Source organism: Trematomus bernacchii, unplaced genomic scaffold, assembly GCF_902827165.1.
Source record: "Trematomus bernacchii unplaced genomic scaffold, fTreBer1.1, whole genome shotgun sequence".
Classification (NCBI taxonomy): Eukaryota; Metazoa; Chordata; class Actinopteri; order Perciformes; family Nototheniidae; genus Trematomus; species Trematomus bernacchii.
Genome location: NW_022987577.1, coordinates 200880 through 218517, shown reverse-complemented (window position 1 = coordinate 218517; position 17638 = coordinate 200880). Strand labels below are relative to the sequence as shown.

The following is a 17638-nucleotide window of genomic DNA, read 5'->3' as shown; positions in this document are numbered from 1 at the left end:
TGTACCATTCTGCCTGCACTCCATTAGGACAGACTTGCTGATCATGGGGTGAAGTTCTCCATCTTCGATCCTGTGTATTAAAATCAGAAAGCTTCTTTTACACACAAAAAATACAAAGATAAAAGACATTCATTCTTCCTAAGGACTTTCAGCTGAACTGTGTTATATTCTTTAATATCTATGACTGTTTAAATGTTATTTTTATGTATTTGTTCCGAGGTCTTAATCCCATTTCCTTTCAGAAAGAGCTGCTGAATCCTAACATGAACAGGAGGGGAAAGGGTTCTTGGCTTTTAAATTATCAGTAGCAGTCGACTCCAACACGTACTGGTATTTCGCGGGCTGATTAAAAACCTGACTTTAAAGGTCACCTATCATGCTATTTTTAGGCAATAGCATAGGTTTCAGACATGCTTTTTATATATCTATGAAGTGTTTTGCTCAAAATACCAAACAGATCACCCATTCTAGCCATGCCTCATATCCCTCTATTTCACTTCCTGTTTCAAAAGTGATGATTCTGGGTATAAACAGGTCTCTCTTGAGAATGAGATTTTCACCTGTATTTAATAAAGGCTAAATAAAATTGAAAAAATAAAATAAGAGGGGGCGGGACCCGGCAGATACTGTCTAAAATGCTGCCGTGATGAAACGCCATATCATGGATTATCAAGGATTATTTCTGAAACAGTATGGAGCTCAAAGGCTTTCTCTCTTGTTATACCACAAGGTGAGTTCCTTTTTATTTCCTGCTTCTTCACACACATGCTCTCCAGTACAGGTTAGCTCTGAGTGTTAGCGATGCTAATGTAAACACCGACCATATTACGTCCAAAACAGTCGGGCATTGTTTCTGATAGCAACGTTTCTGATAGGGCCGTGGGTCCACATTTCAGATATTACGTCATATCGGACGCAAATCTGGATCAGCTCCGTTGTTCCCCCGTTTTTAGAGATTTGGGTACGGAGGAAAAGAGAGAGGGTTTTATTTTCTGATGCTGCGTGAGTTCCCTGACACACCGGGCACACATGTTGATGTATACAAGACATCAAAAAGTGCATTTTGCATGATAGGAGACCTTTAAAACGATGGCATTTAAAAGAGAATATTTTCTGTTGAAATTGGATGAAAACTGTTGCTTTATTGTGAGTTAATTGGCTGTGTTTAGTAGTAGGGTTATACATAGAAGGGCTTTTTTGTTTGTTAATATGGCGCACACAAACAGTAAGAGAAAAGTCATTAAAAAAAAGAGACAATTATTAAAAGCAATTTTAACATAAAAAACATACAAAATAAAAATGTAACAAGGAATATAAAAAGAAAAATAACTTTAGTTTTAATTCTTGAAGCCTGGATTAAAGACCACCACATTTCCTCCGTTAAAAAAAGACACCAACCTTATTCTCAGATCAGCTGAATGTGTGTTTCTCTGTCCAGCAGCTGACTGGCTGACCATCAGGGGTCTCTGATCACTCACTGGAGCCAGGTGGAGGTCCAATACTGGTGGTACTGGTGTTACTGGGACCAGGGACTGGATCGTGGAAGAATCTGGACTGAGAGGCTCACAGGGCACGAGTTGAGGGAGGTCAGCGAGCTGCGAAACATCATTTTTACTGATCAATTATACCGCAATAGTCGGTGAAAAGTCTGTGATTATCTTCCATAAACAAACACTATGAATACAAGGCTGGTCGCATTCACTTACGTATTCATAGTGTTTGTTTGTATAGCTTGTATAGTCCGCTTGAATTGAACCCTGGTGCGTTTACCCGCTTGGTTTGTGAACAGTCGGAGACCTCTGAAGTGAACTAAACAACCGGACTCTGGTGGTCTCGGACCGCTTGCTAGTGAACTCTGGAGCGGTTCATCGCTGGTGTGAACGCAGTCCGCACTAAAACACAGGAAGTGTAGTAGTTACGAGTCACAAGAACGCGGATGTCTTCAAAATCTTTAGAGAAAGAGTGAAGCAGAATGAAGAGTTGAACAGTGTCGTATAAAGTAAAAATGCTCCGTCAACTATACATAAAAGTCAGAGCCACCTGCCGTCGGTGAAACGCCCCTCCTGACTGCTGAACGTCTCATTATATGTGTTATGTTTTTTATCGAACGTTGTCTGATTATATAATCATACACCCCGTCCACTAGTCTGTTGATCCCCAGATAAACAGCAGCATGAAAATAACCTGCCGATGCTCCAAAGCTCCGGTAGAAATAGCCGGGATTTGCGTTTGTACCCCCTTAATGTCTGACCAATTGTTGAACAGCATTTCCGAGCACATGACTTGTGTTTAAAGTTTATAGTCCGTTTGAGTTTTGCCCGTGTGAACGCAAACTGAACCTTCTGAAAAATGAAATAATGTAACAAACAGAGAAGCAGACTATTAGGTGTGGATGCGACCTAAAACACATTTATAGACTTGAGATTGTTTACTTCGTTCATCATATAGAAATGTATTTATTAGGATAAACCCCTGGAGAAGCATCGTCACGTTTTCAAGGGGGTCCCGACAAAAGCAACGTCTTACAGACATACATGAACAAAATAACAGAAAGCAAAGCAGGACAAACCACACAGTCTGTTAAGTAAAACTCATGACATGCAATGTTTACATTTTGATAGACAGTCGTGTCAAATCATGATCTGGTTTTGTCGTTTTAAAACTGACTGACCTCGGCTGCTCTGACGGCTTCAGCCAAAGCTTCCTCCTCCGCTTTGATCCGGACCTCCAGAGACACCGAACCATTTCCAGACCTACGAACAACAAAACGACGCTTCATTCATCAAATGAAGGGAGGTGGATTTATTCAGAGATGGACCCTACACATTAGGGGTGGGGCAAATAATCAATACAGCATAGTATCGCGATACTTTGCGTGGCGATATTGTATCGATACACGGACGCCAAGTCCATGTAAGCTACATCCATATGAGCATTACTTTAGAATACCATTAACCCTTGTGCCCTCCTCGAATTTTCAACCTTTCGACCCCTTCGTGGCAAAAATGTACACGCCCATAATAACTGCTATTAAATCATACATCAACATTTCTTTCTACTTTTTTTTTCATGAATCACTTAAACAACTTATAACGTACTCAAAACTACCAAACATTCAATAATTTTCAGGATTTTAACTCTTTAAATGCCTGTTTAATTAACTGAATTATTTCATTATTTATGACAAAAAACACAAAAAATGAATTTTTTTCAATATAATAATTAGTAGAGGGATGGAACTTTGGTGGTTATTAGAGTCTTGGATGTGTCAAAGATTAGCAACAAAATTGATTTGACTGCATTATTATTTTTTACGTAGTATCAGATACTACCTCTGGACACCTTCGTGGCAAACATGTACACGCCCCAAACAACTGCTATTAAATCATATATCAATATTTCTTTCTACTTTTTTTTTCATGAATCACATATACAACTTCTAACGTACTCAAAACTACCAAATATTCAATCATTGTCAGGATTTTAACCCTTTAAATGCCTGTTTAATTATTTTAATTATTTCATTTCTCTCAAAAATGCCTCATTGACTTCCATTCAGACCACATTTGTTGATCTCACTGCCATTGCAGTATAAAACCATGCATTTTGTAATGTCAGCATTTAATTTAGAAGAAAAGTAGTGATATTTGATATTTCTACTCTATTCCAACAGATTAAACCATTTTCCCACTGTAGGCCGATGCATGACATTCTTACATTTTTGCCAGTTATATTATGGAGCCGTGTGACTACCAGGGGGCCCCGAGAGTGGTGTATGTATGTATGTATGTATGTATGTGTGTGCGTATGCGTGTGCGTGTGCGTGTGTGTGTGTGTGTGTCATTTCCAGCAGCAGACCAGCAGGTCCTGCAGCATGTGACCTGGTGCTCTCTCAGGTGATAGAACAACCATTTTTTAGGCCTGTGCACAACCAGCACACACCTCTCCTCCCTCTCCGTGTGTGTGTGTGTGTGTGTGTGTGTGTGTGTGTGTGTGTGTGTGTGTGTGTGTGTGTGTGTGTGTGTGAGAATCTGTAAGCATGCACAGATCATTTCATGGGAACAAAAGGCCATCTTTTGAGGGATGTGTTTGATGTGTCTTTGAAGAGCTGCTTGATTACTCAAAAACAAAAAACAACTGTTAGTGTGTTTATGCACCTGGCTGCGAAAGATAAACATGCAGTTTGACCAAGGGCTTATTTCATTAGTGAGCAGAGAAGGAGAAAGACCTGGAGCAAAGAGAAGGAACTCAAATGAAGAAGCTTTTCAGTGCAGAAGAGACTTCAGAAATAATCTTGTAGCCTTCTTCTGCCAGCGAGCTGCAGGACTCATCTGAAGAAGACACAAGGTTCGAGCTGGGGTCTGACACTGAATGATCTCTGGAGTCCAGCATTTCTTTGAGTTCCTCTGACCCTTCATCTGAAAGTGGAGAGGACACTGAGGGTCCCGTCCACAGTGAGGGGACAGAGAAGAACGGAGGTCGTTCTCCCAGGAGCTGGGGAAAACCAGGGTGTCCTCACAGATTGTGAGAAGAAAGCCCCCCGTGGTGGTGGATGGTGGGCCGGACCCTCAGTGTCCTCTCCACTTTCAGATGAAGGGTCAGAGGAACTCAAAGAAATGCTGGACTCCAGAGAGCATTCAGTGTCAGACCCCAGAGAGCATTCAGTGTCAGACTCCAGAGAGCATTCAGTGTCAGACCCCAGCTCGAACCTTGTGTCTTCTTCAGATGAGTCCTGCAGCTCGCTGGCAGAAGAAGGCTACAAGATTATTTCTGAAGTCTCTTCTGCACTGAAATGCTTCTTCATTTGAGTTCCTTCTCTTTGCTCCAGGTCTTTCTCCTTCTCTGCTCACTAATGAAATAAGCCCTTGGTCAAACTGCATGTTTATCTTTGGCAGCCAGGTGCATAAACACACTAACAGTTGTTTTTTGTTTTTGAGTAATCAAGCAGCTCTTCAAAGACACATCAAACACATCCCTCAAAAGATGGCCTTTTTTTACCCATGAAATGATCCGTGCATGCTTACAGATTCTCACACACACACGGAGAGGGAGGAGAGGTGTGTGCTGGTTGTGCACAGGCCTAAAATATTGTTGTTCTATCACCTGAGAGAGCACCAGGTCACCTGCTGCTGACACACACACACACACACACACACACACACACACACACACACACACACACACACACACACACACACACACACACACACACACACACACACACACACACACACACACACACACACACACACACACACACACACACACACCACACACACACACACACACACACACACACACACACACACACACACACACACACACACACACACACACACACACACACACACACACACACACACACACACAACACACACACACACACACACCACTCTCGGGGCCCCCTGGTAGTCACACGGCTCCATGATATAACTGGCAAAAATGTAAAAATGTCATGCATCGGCCTACAGTGGGAAAATGGTTTAATCTGTTGGAATAGAGTAGAAATATCAAATATCACTACTTTTCTTCTAAATGAAATGCTGACATTACAAAATGCATGGTTTTATACTGCAATGGCAGTGAGATCAACAAATGTGGTCTGAATGGAAGTCAATGAGGCATTTTTGAGAGAAATGAAATAATTAAAATAATGAAACGGGCATTTAAAGGATTAAAATCCTGACAATGATTGAATGTTTGCTAGTTTTGAGTACGTTAGAAGTTGTATATGTGATTCATGAAAAAAAAAGTAGAAAAAGATATTGATATATGATGATTAATAGCAGTTGTTTGGGGCGTGTACATTTTTGCCACGAAGGTGTCCAGAGGTAGTATCTGACACTACGTAAAAATTAATAATGCAGTCAAATCAATTTTGTTGCTAATCTTTGACACATCCAAGACTCTAATAACCACCAAAGTTCCATCCCTCTACTAATTATTATCTTGACAAAAATTCATTTTTTGTTTTTTTTTTAAGAGAAATTAAATAATTCAAATAATGAAACAGGCATTTAAAGGGTTAAAATCCTGAAAACTATTGAATGTTTGGTAGTTTTGAGCACGTTAGAAGTTGTTCAAGTGATTCATGGAAAAAAAAGTTTAATAAAATATTGATGTATGATGATTTAATAGCAGTTTTTATGAGCGTGTACATTTTTGCCACGAAGGGGTCCAGAGGGTGCAAAATGCATCACGAGAGTATACAAAACATGTAAGAGTAAACGACATTGGATTTAAAAAATGTGACTCAACAGAAGACTTCTTGCAAAAATCCATGCCAAAAGCTGTAACACAGCTGAAATGATCACCAAATCAAAAAAAAAAGTCAGGAAAAATGTACAAAAATGCCCGAGGAGGGCACAAGGGTTAAACAAGTGAACTTCAAATAGTTTGCAAAGTTATAATACAGTATATGAACGAATTGAGATGATGTAAACAGGAAGTAGTTTGTCTCTATAGATGCTTATAGTTTCAGAAAACATGTAAGAGCAGATATTTGTTGACACATATCTAAACATTTATTTTAATGTTTGCTCCTTAAGGAGTTATTTTCTTCTGCGTGCATCATTTTCTGTCATTTTAAAACTGTGATCCTAATTAGACATTACATAAACGCCTCCATTGGACTCCTTTGTTTACTTCCGGAACATAGTGACATCACTATGTAAAATGTGCGCTCCTATTAGCTAGCCCTCCAACACATTGTACGTGATAGGCTAAGGGGCGGGACATCTCTAAGCGGCTGACCAAATCACAACAGAGCCGGCCCGCTAACCAATCAGAGCAGACTGGGCTCTGGTTTCAGACAGAGGGTGAAAAGTATGAGAAAAATAAAGAGCTTTTTGAACATTAAAGCATGGAGACATGTAGAGACACTACATACTGATATACACCTGAACATCAGTAGGAGAGGACTCTTTAAAGTAGAGACACTACATACTGATATACACCTGAACATCAGCAGGAGAGGACTCTTTAAAGTAGAGACACTACATACTGATATACACCTGAACATCAGCAGGAGAGGACTCTTCAAAGTAGAGACACTACATACTGATATACACCTGAACATCAGCAGGAGAGGACTCTTTAAAGTAGAGACACTACATACTGATATACACCTGAACATCAGCAGGAGAGGACTCTTTAAAGTAGAGACACTACATACTGATATACACCTGAACATCAGCAGGAGAGTACTCTTTAAAGTAGAGACACTACATACTGATATACACCTGAACATCAGCAGGAGAGGACTCTTTAAAGTAGAGACACTACATACTGATATACACCTGAACATCAGCAGGAGAGGACTCTTTAAAGTAGAGACACTACATACTGATATACACCTGAACATCAGCAGGAGAGGACTCTTTAAAGTAGAGACACTACATACTGATATACACCTGAACATCAGCAGGAGAGGACTCTTTAAAGTAGAGACACTACATACTGATATACACCTGAACATCAGCAGGAGAGGACCCTTTAAAGTAGAGACACTACATACTGATATACACCTGAACATCAGCAGGAGAGGACTCTTTAAAGTAGAGACACTACATACTGATATACACCTGAACATCAGCAGGAGAGGACTCTTTAAAGTAGAGACACTACATACTGATATACACCTGAACATCAGCAGGAGAGGACTCTTTAAAGTAGAGACACTACATACTGATATACACCTGAACATCAGCAGGAGAGGACTCTTTAAAGTAGAGACACTACCTACTGATATACACCTGAACATCAGCAGGAGAGGACTCTTTAAAGTAGAGACACTACATACTGATATACACCTGAACATCAGCAGGAGAGGACTCTTTAAAGTAGAGACACTACATACTGATATACACCTGAACATCAGCAGGAGAGGACTCTTTAAAGTAGAGACACTACATACTGATATACACCTGAACATCAGCAGGAGAGGACTCTTTAAAGTAGAGACACTACATACTGATATACACCTGAACATCAGCAGGAGAGGACTCTTTAAAGTAGAGACACTACATACTGATATACACCTGAACATCAGCAGGAGAGGACTCTTTAAAGTAGGTTCATAGAGAGTTTCCTCACCCAGAGATGCACAGCGCCTTCAGCAGCTCCAGATGTTCGGGGTTACCGACGGCCATCCCTGAGCTCAGGATCTCCGACTGCACGGTGTACTCATTGATCACAGTTTTCATACCCGGAACCTGCGTCATATGGACCTGGGAAACAAAACAAAAAGGTAATTATTTAAAAAAGCGACCAAAGAAAATAACTGACTTGACAGATTTTGCAACTGTGATATTATTTGCAATGTTAGAGGGAATGATCATTTTTAAACCATTAATCACATTATATTAAAAATGAATATGATGTGATGATTAAAGAGGATCTGTACCAGAAAGTTATTTTGTATGAAGTCTGTAGAACATTGTTTGTAGGCGAGGGTTCGATGTTGCACTTGTCCATATTGTGACATGGATAGGATTTAGATTAATTGTGCAGCCCTTTTTATTATAGAGACTGAGGTTTGATGACACAATCATGTTCATCTACTTTTGGAGAAACCTTACATTTCAAAAAGTAGTCAAGTACCTTCAGTTATTAATTAGGAAATAATACACTACTGCTGGGAGAGAACAATAACTATATAATATACACTTTTTCACTATTTATTAACATTATAACTGGCTCCTACTTCAATACCTTTATATGTTCACATACTTTTTCATACCACTGTTGCTTATTTTTTACCATGAATGTATACTATGTGATTTAATTTCACAAATGTGTGCTTGCCTTTTTATTCAATATGTTAGTGTACTCATTCTACTGAGCGTTTTATCTGCGCTGTAACGATGAAAATATCCTCGCTGTGGGACAAATTAATGATAGTTTCTGACTTTATCTGTCCATCAATTAACCACTAATTGAAAAGGAGGTGATTGGCAGGTAGAAACGTACCATGGGATCAACAAACACCGTGTTTCCCAGACTGAAGACGGCTCTGGCTCGATGCTGAAGACCTCGGATCTTCTGGCTGATCGCTCTGGTGACCTGTGTGCAAAACATTTTTTTATCAAATCACATTACCATGAGGCTGAATGTCTAAATGAGACGACTAAACGTCATCACGCCCATAATTAGCCGTCGTTAGCTTAGCGGTGGTGAGGTGAAGTCATGTGACCGTGCTGTAGTTCCTTTATAGCCCAACATTAGCCGCCTTTAGCTTAGCGGTGGTGACGTGAAGTCATGTGACCGTGCTGTAGTTCCTTTATAGCCCAACATTAGCCACCTTTAGCTTAGCGGTGGTGACGTGAAGTCATGTGACCGTGCTGTAGTTCCTTTATAGCCCAACATTAGCCTCCTTTAGCTTAGCAGTGGTGACGTGAAGTCATGTGACCGTGCTGTAGTTCCTTTATAGCCCAACATTAGCCACCTTTAGCTTAGCGGTGGTGACGTGAAGTCATGTGACCGTGCTGTAGTTCCTTTATAGCCCAACATTAGCCACCTTTAGCTTAGCGGTGGTGACGTGAAGTCATGTGACCGTGCTGTAGTTCCTTTATAGCTCAACATTAGCCACCTTTAGCTTAGCGGTGGTGACGTGAAGTCATGTGACCGTGCTGTAGTTCCTTTATAGCCCAACATTAGCCACCTTTAGCTTAGCGGTGGTGACGTGAAGTCATGTGACCGTGCTGTAGTTCCTTTATAGCTCAACATTAGCCACCTTTAGCTTAGCGGTGGTGACGTGAAGTCATGTGACCGTGCTGTAGTTCCTTTATAGCCCAGCATTAGCCTCCTTTAGCTTAGCTGTGGTGACGTGAAGTCATGTGACCGTGCTGTAGTTCCTTTATAGCCCAACATTAGCCTCCTTTAGCTTAGCGGTGGTGACGTGAAGTCATGTGACCGTGCGGTAGTTCCTTTATAGCCCAACATTAGCCACCTTTAGCTTAGCGGTGGTGACGTGAAGTCATGTGACCGTGCTGTAGTTCCTTTATAGCCCAACATTAGCCACCTTTAGCTTAGCGGTGGTTACGTGAAGTCATGTGACCGTGCTGTAGTTCCTTTATAGCCGAACATTAGCCACCTTTAGCTTAGCGGTGGTGACGTGAAGTCATGTGACCGTGCTGTAGTTCCTTTATAGCTCAACATTAGCCACCTTTAGCTTAGCGGTGGTGACGTGAAGTCATGTGACTGTGCTGTAGTTCCTTTATAGCCTAACATTAGCCACCTTTAGCTTAGCGGTGGTGACGTGAAGTCATGTGACCGTGCTGTAGTTCCTTTATAGCCCAACATTAGCCACCTTTAGCTTAGCGGTGGTGATGTGAAGTCATGTGACCGTGCTGTAGTTCCTTTATAGCCCAACATTAGCCACCTTTAGCTTAGCGGTGGTTACGTGAAGTCATGTGACCGTGCTGTAGTTCCTTTATAGCCCAACATTAGCCACCTTTAGCTTAGCGGTGGTGACGTGAAGTCATGTGACCGTGCTGTAGTTCCTTTATAGCCTAATGTTAGATTTTTAGTTCAGAAATCATAAAGAGGTGTTAATATGTGGAGATTAAACGTGTCAGTATCATAAGCGTTGGAAATTATGGAAAAATCCCAATGGTTTTAGGTCGAGGGAACCAGGTGTTAACTTACATGCCCTATTTCTGTTTATGTTCAATGTGTTCACTTGGAGTTCTATCGTGAAGAACCGGAAGTGTTACCGGATGTTGTGAAGTGTTGTATGGGATATCCGAAGATGGCGGTGTGCTGAAATAAAGTGTCGTGCTAAGACAAAAGTGTGTCTTATTATCGAGTAACACTAGGGAGATGCTGCCTTCACGGTCCACTACAGAAATACGACATTAGAGATCAAAGCAAAGATAGAGAATGAAACCTTTGGGTGCCAGTCGGTCTCAGCGTCCACTGGTTTGACGCGGCACACGATGATCTCCACGGCCTGGCCGGGCAGAGAGTGAAACCTCTCCGGGAGCTTCAGGATCTGATGGGACTTCACTTCCTGCTCCTTCCCCACATCGATGAATCGGACAAACACCGCGTAGAACAACCGGTCTCCTCTGTCGGGGACGGACAGGATCTTCACTCTGAAGAGGGGGCGGAGCAAAGACATTATTACTAGTTGCTTGGATTATTGCAATTCTCTGTTTACTGATCTCCCTATAAAATGCATTGAGAAATTGCACTGTTCATGTTTTTACATATTTTAATGATGTTCCTCATTTGTTATTGTCATTATTTTTGTCATACTCTGTAAAGCACTTTGGGCTGCCTGAAGTATGAAACGTGCCTTATTATAAATAAAGTTTATCATTATGTATCCACTTGTACTGATGGCAAAGGAAAATAATTGGATCGGAAAAATTGTGGTTTTCGCGCACCAAAAATATCAAACCTAATTTAATAAAACATGGATGAAGAATGTTTGCTGTCAACTTAAGAACTAACAATGGTTAACCCTCTAAAGCTGTGCAAAACAGACAATAATAATGCTGTATAACCCGTGCAATTAATTCAAATGAATGTCCACTAGCTTGCAAAATGGCCTTCTAGTTAGAGCAGAGTACGACTCCTGTTTTTTTTTTTAATATATATCTGTTGTAATTTATTGTAGTAATGTGTTTTTATTACATGTCCAGCACTTTGGCTCGAGCAAAAATCGCTTTTAAATGTGCTTTATAAATAAAACTTGATTTGATTTGAAAATCTCCTCTTTAGTGATCCCTCCCTCCCTCAATTTGTTTTGGATTCCAGTCAGACCTAGGGATGGGTATCGTTAATGTTTTAACGGTACTACTACAGATGGAGCCTCTTATTTTGGACCCCAGCATACAGCTTCCTGCCTACTGCCAGCCAGTTACCTGCCTAAGACCTGCCAAAGACCAGTATTCAGGAATGTTAGGCCCTCCCACTATTCTCCAATTTCAGGGTTTAACCAGGAGATGGCGCTATATATTAAATAACTATGGCCAAACTAAGACTTAGTTTTTCACAAGAGACAATGCAGATATTATATAAAAAACTAAAGTTAAAATCTTGTTTTTAATGCCCCAAGAGCAATAACATCTTGTCACAAGCTTTTTGGAAGAAAAAGACTTCAAGAGACCTGTAGTTGACTAATTACAGGCCTCAATAAAGTTCTGCCATTGGTTGTGAAAAACAACGGTGGACATAGTGGAAAGTGAAATTGAGATTGTCAAATTTAATAAAAATACAAAATAATGTATCTGTGTACGTGTTTTACTATATGTGATCTGCATGCACTTATCAAACATCTAATTAAAGAATGGGGAGGAGCAAAAAACACACACTTCAAGTCAGATCATCACCCTTAGCTATTTCAATTACCTCTCAAACAACCTAAACTAGTTATAAATGTTTATTTTAAATAAAGTCTTTATGACTCGGAATATGAATAACATGGGTCCGTTACAGTTTGTTTTCATCTGATTTCAAATAAACAAAGTCTTGGCTTTCAGAATATTAAACTTGTTTCGGCAAATTTAGATGATAAATACAACTATGAAGCCGACCCCCCTCTGAGTGAATACCTGTTAACTTAATTGTTAACACAATAAAAATGATAACAAGAAAAGTTCATGTTTTATCAAGATGATGGGTTTCCCTAACGCTCAGAGTCGCAACGACTAATTACAGGCCTCAATAAAGTTCTGCCATTGGTTGTGAAAAACAACGGTGGACATAGTGGAAAGTGAAATTGACATTGTCGAATTTAATAAAAATACAAAATAATGTATCTGTGTACGTGTTTTATGTGATCTGCATGCACTTATCAAACATCTAATTAAAGAATGGTAGCTGTACCTCTCAAACAACCTAAACTAGTTATAAATGTTTATTTTAAATAAAGTCTTTATGACTCGGAATATGAATAACATGGGTCCGTTACAGTTTGTTTTCATCTGATTTCAAATAAACAAAGTCTTGGCTTTCAGAATATTAAACTTGTTTCGGCAAATTTAGATGATAAACTTTAAACTTTCACACACGTTGACCGGCGAAAAACTCTGCCCGGTTCACCGACCCCCCTCTGAGTGAATACCCAAGATATCGTGGTTTGATTTGGTTTGATTTGGAGAATTTATTTAGCTACTTGGCACTAAGAGTACAGATATGTCTACCCTTTCTTTTCAGAGTGTAATATCTGCATTTTCTCTTTTGGTTTGAATAGGAGAAGGGCAATGGTTATCAATGGTGCTTTTAATGCCTATTGTATACGAACTGTGTGATTTATATTGCTTTTCAAATGCATATAAGCCCCCCATTTACACTGCACTTCCCCGTCAAGAAAATGAATAGCACTTAGTTAGATCACTTTACAGATCAGGTTGGACCAGCCCTGTCGCTACTCTCTGCATTTCCTACTGCAGATAAAAAAAAGCTACAAATATGTATTTCTTAATAAACTAAATAGGCCACCATTGGTAGCAGTTCTCATTATATACTTCTCAGTATACTTCCCCCACCCGCCCACTGTTTGTTGCTTTTTGACATGTAAATGGATAACTACCCCCCTCTGAGTGAATACCTGTTGTACCTGTCCGGGGCTAAGCCCATAGGACGATGCTCTGATGTCATCACCCTCGCTCATTGGTCATATGTTTATGAGATCACTGTGATTCACTTCCCCGCGGCTCCTCCGTGCAGAGAGGCCCCCCCCCCCGTTGACAATTCACGAGCGTCTAACTCTCTCCCCCCTCCCCCGTCGCACCTTCTAACAGAACCCCCCCCCCCCCCCCCCCCCATATCTGGATTTGGCCCACAGACCTAGAGAGTAGCAAAATACAGTGAGTCCTAAACACAAGTAGTCAGGGTTCATTTATAACGCTTATTTTTGATTTATTTTTCTCAAATGATGCTGTATGTTTCACTTTCTGAAAGCGTTAGAATCGCACATGAAAAATATTGAAAGCTGCCAGCTGCCCTCGGCCATGTCTTTGGCGGTGATCCAAGCTTCGGTACCACAGTGGATAAAGTTAGTAATACATTTATAGGCTACTGATCAAATGTCAATACATTACATAAGTCTTATTCTCATTCATACTTAATTTATTTCTTCTTCTGTCAGTATGAACACAAAAAACTAACCGGTATTACATTTCATTCTAAAGTTTACGGTCTAAAAAGGTATTTAAAACAGATAATTTGTCGTTGCTTTTGGCATAAGCAGTCAGAGGAAACATAACGTTCTCAGTAAGATTCCTTGAAGAACTAGAGCACAAGAACCAAAGTAAGCTTTACTTTCAATGAACCTTCAATATAGACCTAACATGTGAAGAAACATACTTTATTTAAAATAAACATTTATAACTAGTTTAGGTTGTTTGAGAGGTAATTGAAATAGCTAAGGGTGATGATCTGCGAACACAAACTACAGACTGCTGGAGAAGAGATATCACAGGGGGGGGGGGGGGGTTGGGACACACATTCCGATGGCCAATTCGTTTTAAACAAAGAGTAGGCTATACTCAACATAGTGGGGTGGGGGCTGGTGAACGGTATGGTCAATGTTTGTAAACACTGTGACATTTTGACTTTATTTGATCATTTCAGTTAAAAACTAACGTTCATATTTCATATTACTGTTTTGCCTGGCTGGACCTGTAATTTACAGGAAAGGAGTGCACGCTACTAAAGAGACACGCTACCATGGAAACCAAACAATGGTGTTGCTGTATTGAAGTCCGAGTGGAAACAGTCATATTTGGAGCGTTATGTTAGAATGAAACAGCGAGGTCGTGACTCACAAAAAAAAAAGTGTTACTTCACTAACTGTAAGCTTGTCACTCAGAGTAACCTACAGTTAACTTAACTGTTGGAAAAGAAAGATCAGGGGGGGAGAGAGCTGTGATGGGCCATTAGGAGTGTAAACACACAGCTGAGAGCTGCCGTTTCATTCTGACTGTTTAAAAAACGGTAACAACGGACTATTTTTCTTAGCGGATGCATGTAAATTTAAATCAATACATACAACTATTTTTTAAATCAATAAAAATATTTTCTAAATCCATAAAAGCATTTTAATTAATATTGGGAGTCATGTCGTTACTTTGTGGCCATGTAATAAGCGGGATAATTTGCAGCGACTTGGTCATTATGGGGAAAAATAACACCCAGGGATCAGTAATTTTTAGTGAATTACTGAGTTTAGGCACGTTAATAACATTTTAATGAAGTTGAATACAGTATATTCATATTTGTCAGTGATTTCATGTCAATTCGGCGAACATAAACGATTAAATTAGGATTAAAAATCGAGAGCCGGCTGCTGTTCGTTACGGTAACCCAACTAGGACACTTGACACAGTGGCTTTTGGCAAAGCACACAAAGAAAACAAAAAAAACCGAGAGAGATGAGTTATTGTTATTACAACGTGACTTCACTATTATTTAACAACTATTTTTATTGGGTTCTTTTATTTGGGGTTAAGTACATTGTCAGAATAAGTGAGAAATGGATTTAACTTCTGTTAGACAGCTATCATACTGAATAAATATTTATGCAAAAATGTATGGCATTAATAATGTATATCTAATTACATTTAAAAATGTATGGCATTTTAGTGAACCAGACCAGCTGTTTCCGCCGGGTCTTCGCTTCCCGGGCATCACGTTGTTTACAAGTGTGTTCAGATGCTAAATAAAAGTTTAGCTTGTACTTTTGATACCCCGCCTCTCGGCACCACAACATCCAGTTTACTGTATTTCACATGAGCGATGTCGAACATTGAAAAGTCCTTATAAAATCTCTGTTATTAGATCAGTACTTTTCTTATATGACTATTATTGACTTGAACACTGAGAATGTATTTATTAACTTCAGACATTTGAAATATTTGAAATCAGATGAAAACAAACTGTAACGGACCCTGCCGTGTTATCTATGATTACTATGCCTTACTATACATTCATAATTTCAGCCGGAGGTAGGTGGTAGGCGTTGCGGAGGAGCAGATTGCGAGTGAGGTGCCTGTTCTAAACGAACTATTCCAGCTGTTATAAAGCATTAAATAAAAAGTAAGCAAGGAATACAGAATGTTTCGTTACGTAACTTTGTTGAGAATGTGGCCATGTACATGTACATAATACATGGGATCATTTGCAGCGACTTGGTCATTGTGGGGAAAAATAACACCCATCCTGATCGTTTCAATGAAGTTGAATACAGAATATTCATATTTGTCAGTGATTTCATGTCAATTCGGCGAACATAAACATCAATGATGATGATTAAATTAGGATTAAAAATCGGGAGAGCCGGCTCGTTCGTTTTTTCCGACTAAATAACATTATTTAAATGATTACATGTCTTATTTAGCACAGACTATGATCCTATCCGTGACATATGGATCTTAACAACAAAGAAGTTGATTTCACATGACTCCAGTGTGGAACCCCACTGCACCCCCTGGTGGATCAATGATCCATTGCAGCTGGCTTCACAATAATTAAATGTATTTATCATGGGGGCGGTATCAAGTCAGACTGGGGGCCGGCCGGCCATCACGGAACGTGCACGAACCGATCACGACCCTCGCATTTTAAACTGTCCAAAATAAGACGCTTCATCTGTACTTTTATCGATCCCACTTATCGTTCCAGTGCTTTAACGGTACTCTTATCGGTTCTTTTGAAGAAAAGAACAAATTGTAAATAATGTGAACTTACAGAAATGTAAAAAACAAACAAAAAACAAGCATTTACTGCATAAACACAGTGGTACAGAGCAACACAGGTGGGGCATACAGGTATGCTGCCAAAGGCCTAACGGTTCTTCTGGAGGAAGATTAAGGTATACATAACACACCTGACGTGGAAACGTTACTCGTGGATGAAGCTACAGAGCTACTAGAAAGACAGTCGAACCCGGTGCATTTCTCCGTCTGAATGTGGAGCACTTTCACAAGATGTTTAGACAAATTGCTCGTGTTACCGCCCTCACATGCTAAACTCTTATTGCACTTTTGGCAACGAGTATTGTCCACATCGAGACGGGTAAAGTTTAACCACACCTCGGAGCGCGTTCTCTCCGCCATCTCGTCCGTGTGTGTGTGTGTGTGTGTTGCATGAATGTAGCAGAGCGTGTGTGTAAACTGCCCCGCCCCCTCGCACACAGACGGGGGAGAGAGATCTCTCGTCTGGGTTGGAAAGATCGAAAATACATCATAGACGCATTTTGCAGTCTTTTTGCGTGTTAGAAACGGAGTTGACGAAACTGAAACTGCAATATAATGTTTGTGTAGCAATAATACAGATGACATGTTTTAGATGTCTCCAGTACCGATAAAAAGACCGATAACGTCAGAGCTTCACGGCACCACGGTCTTTAATAATTCAGCCCCCGGGGCCCCTTTAATACCGGGGCTCGGTACCCTTCCCTAGTCAGACCTGTGGTAGAAGTTGTCCTCCTGCACAGCGAATAATCCTCCCTCCAGAATCTCCTCCACTCCGGGCTTCTTGTCGGCGTAGAAATCCTTCATCTCCGACGCCATGTTCTGAAAACCTCCGTCCTCCTTCCTGACGATATGGCCGTAAAACACGGACGCCGTCTTAATGTAGAGAGGAACCACCTGGGAGGACAGACAACATTTAGAGCAATCAATGGGCC

At 40.4% G+C, this 17638-nt stretch overlaps 1 protein-coding gene across 1 annotated transcript in view; it reads right to left on the bottom strand.

Annotated features, from left to right (window-relative positions):
• The window catches only part of tdrd12 (tudor domain containing 12), a 66540-nt gene that overhangs the window by 4590 nt on the left and 44312 nt on the right, over positions 1–17638 (bottom strand). Inside the window, exons 28-34 of the mRNA XM_034126856.1 lie at positions 17419–17600; positions 10889–11096; positions 8971–9063; positions 8095–8228; positions 2672–2753; positions 1399–1595; positions 6–70 (exon numbers count right to left, since the gene is read on the bottom strand). Coding sequence (XP_033982747.1) covers positions 6–70; positions 1399–1595; positions 2672–2753; positions 8095–8228; positions 8971–9063; positions 10889–11096; positions 17419–17600 — 961 coding nt within the window. The remainder of the gene's footprint in view (positions 1–5; positions 71–1398; positions 1596–2671; positions 2754–8094; positions 8229–8970; positions 9064–10888; positions 11097–17418; positions 17601–17638) is intronic.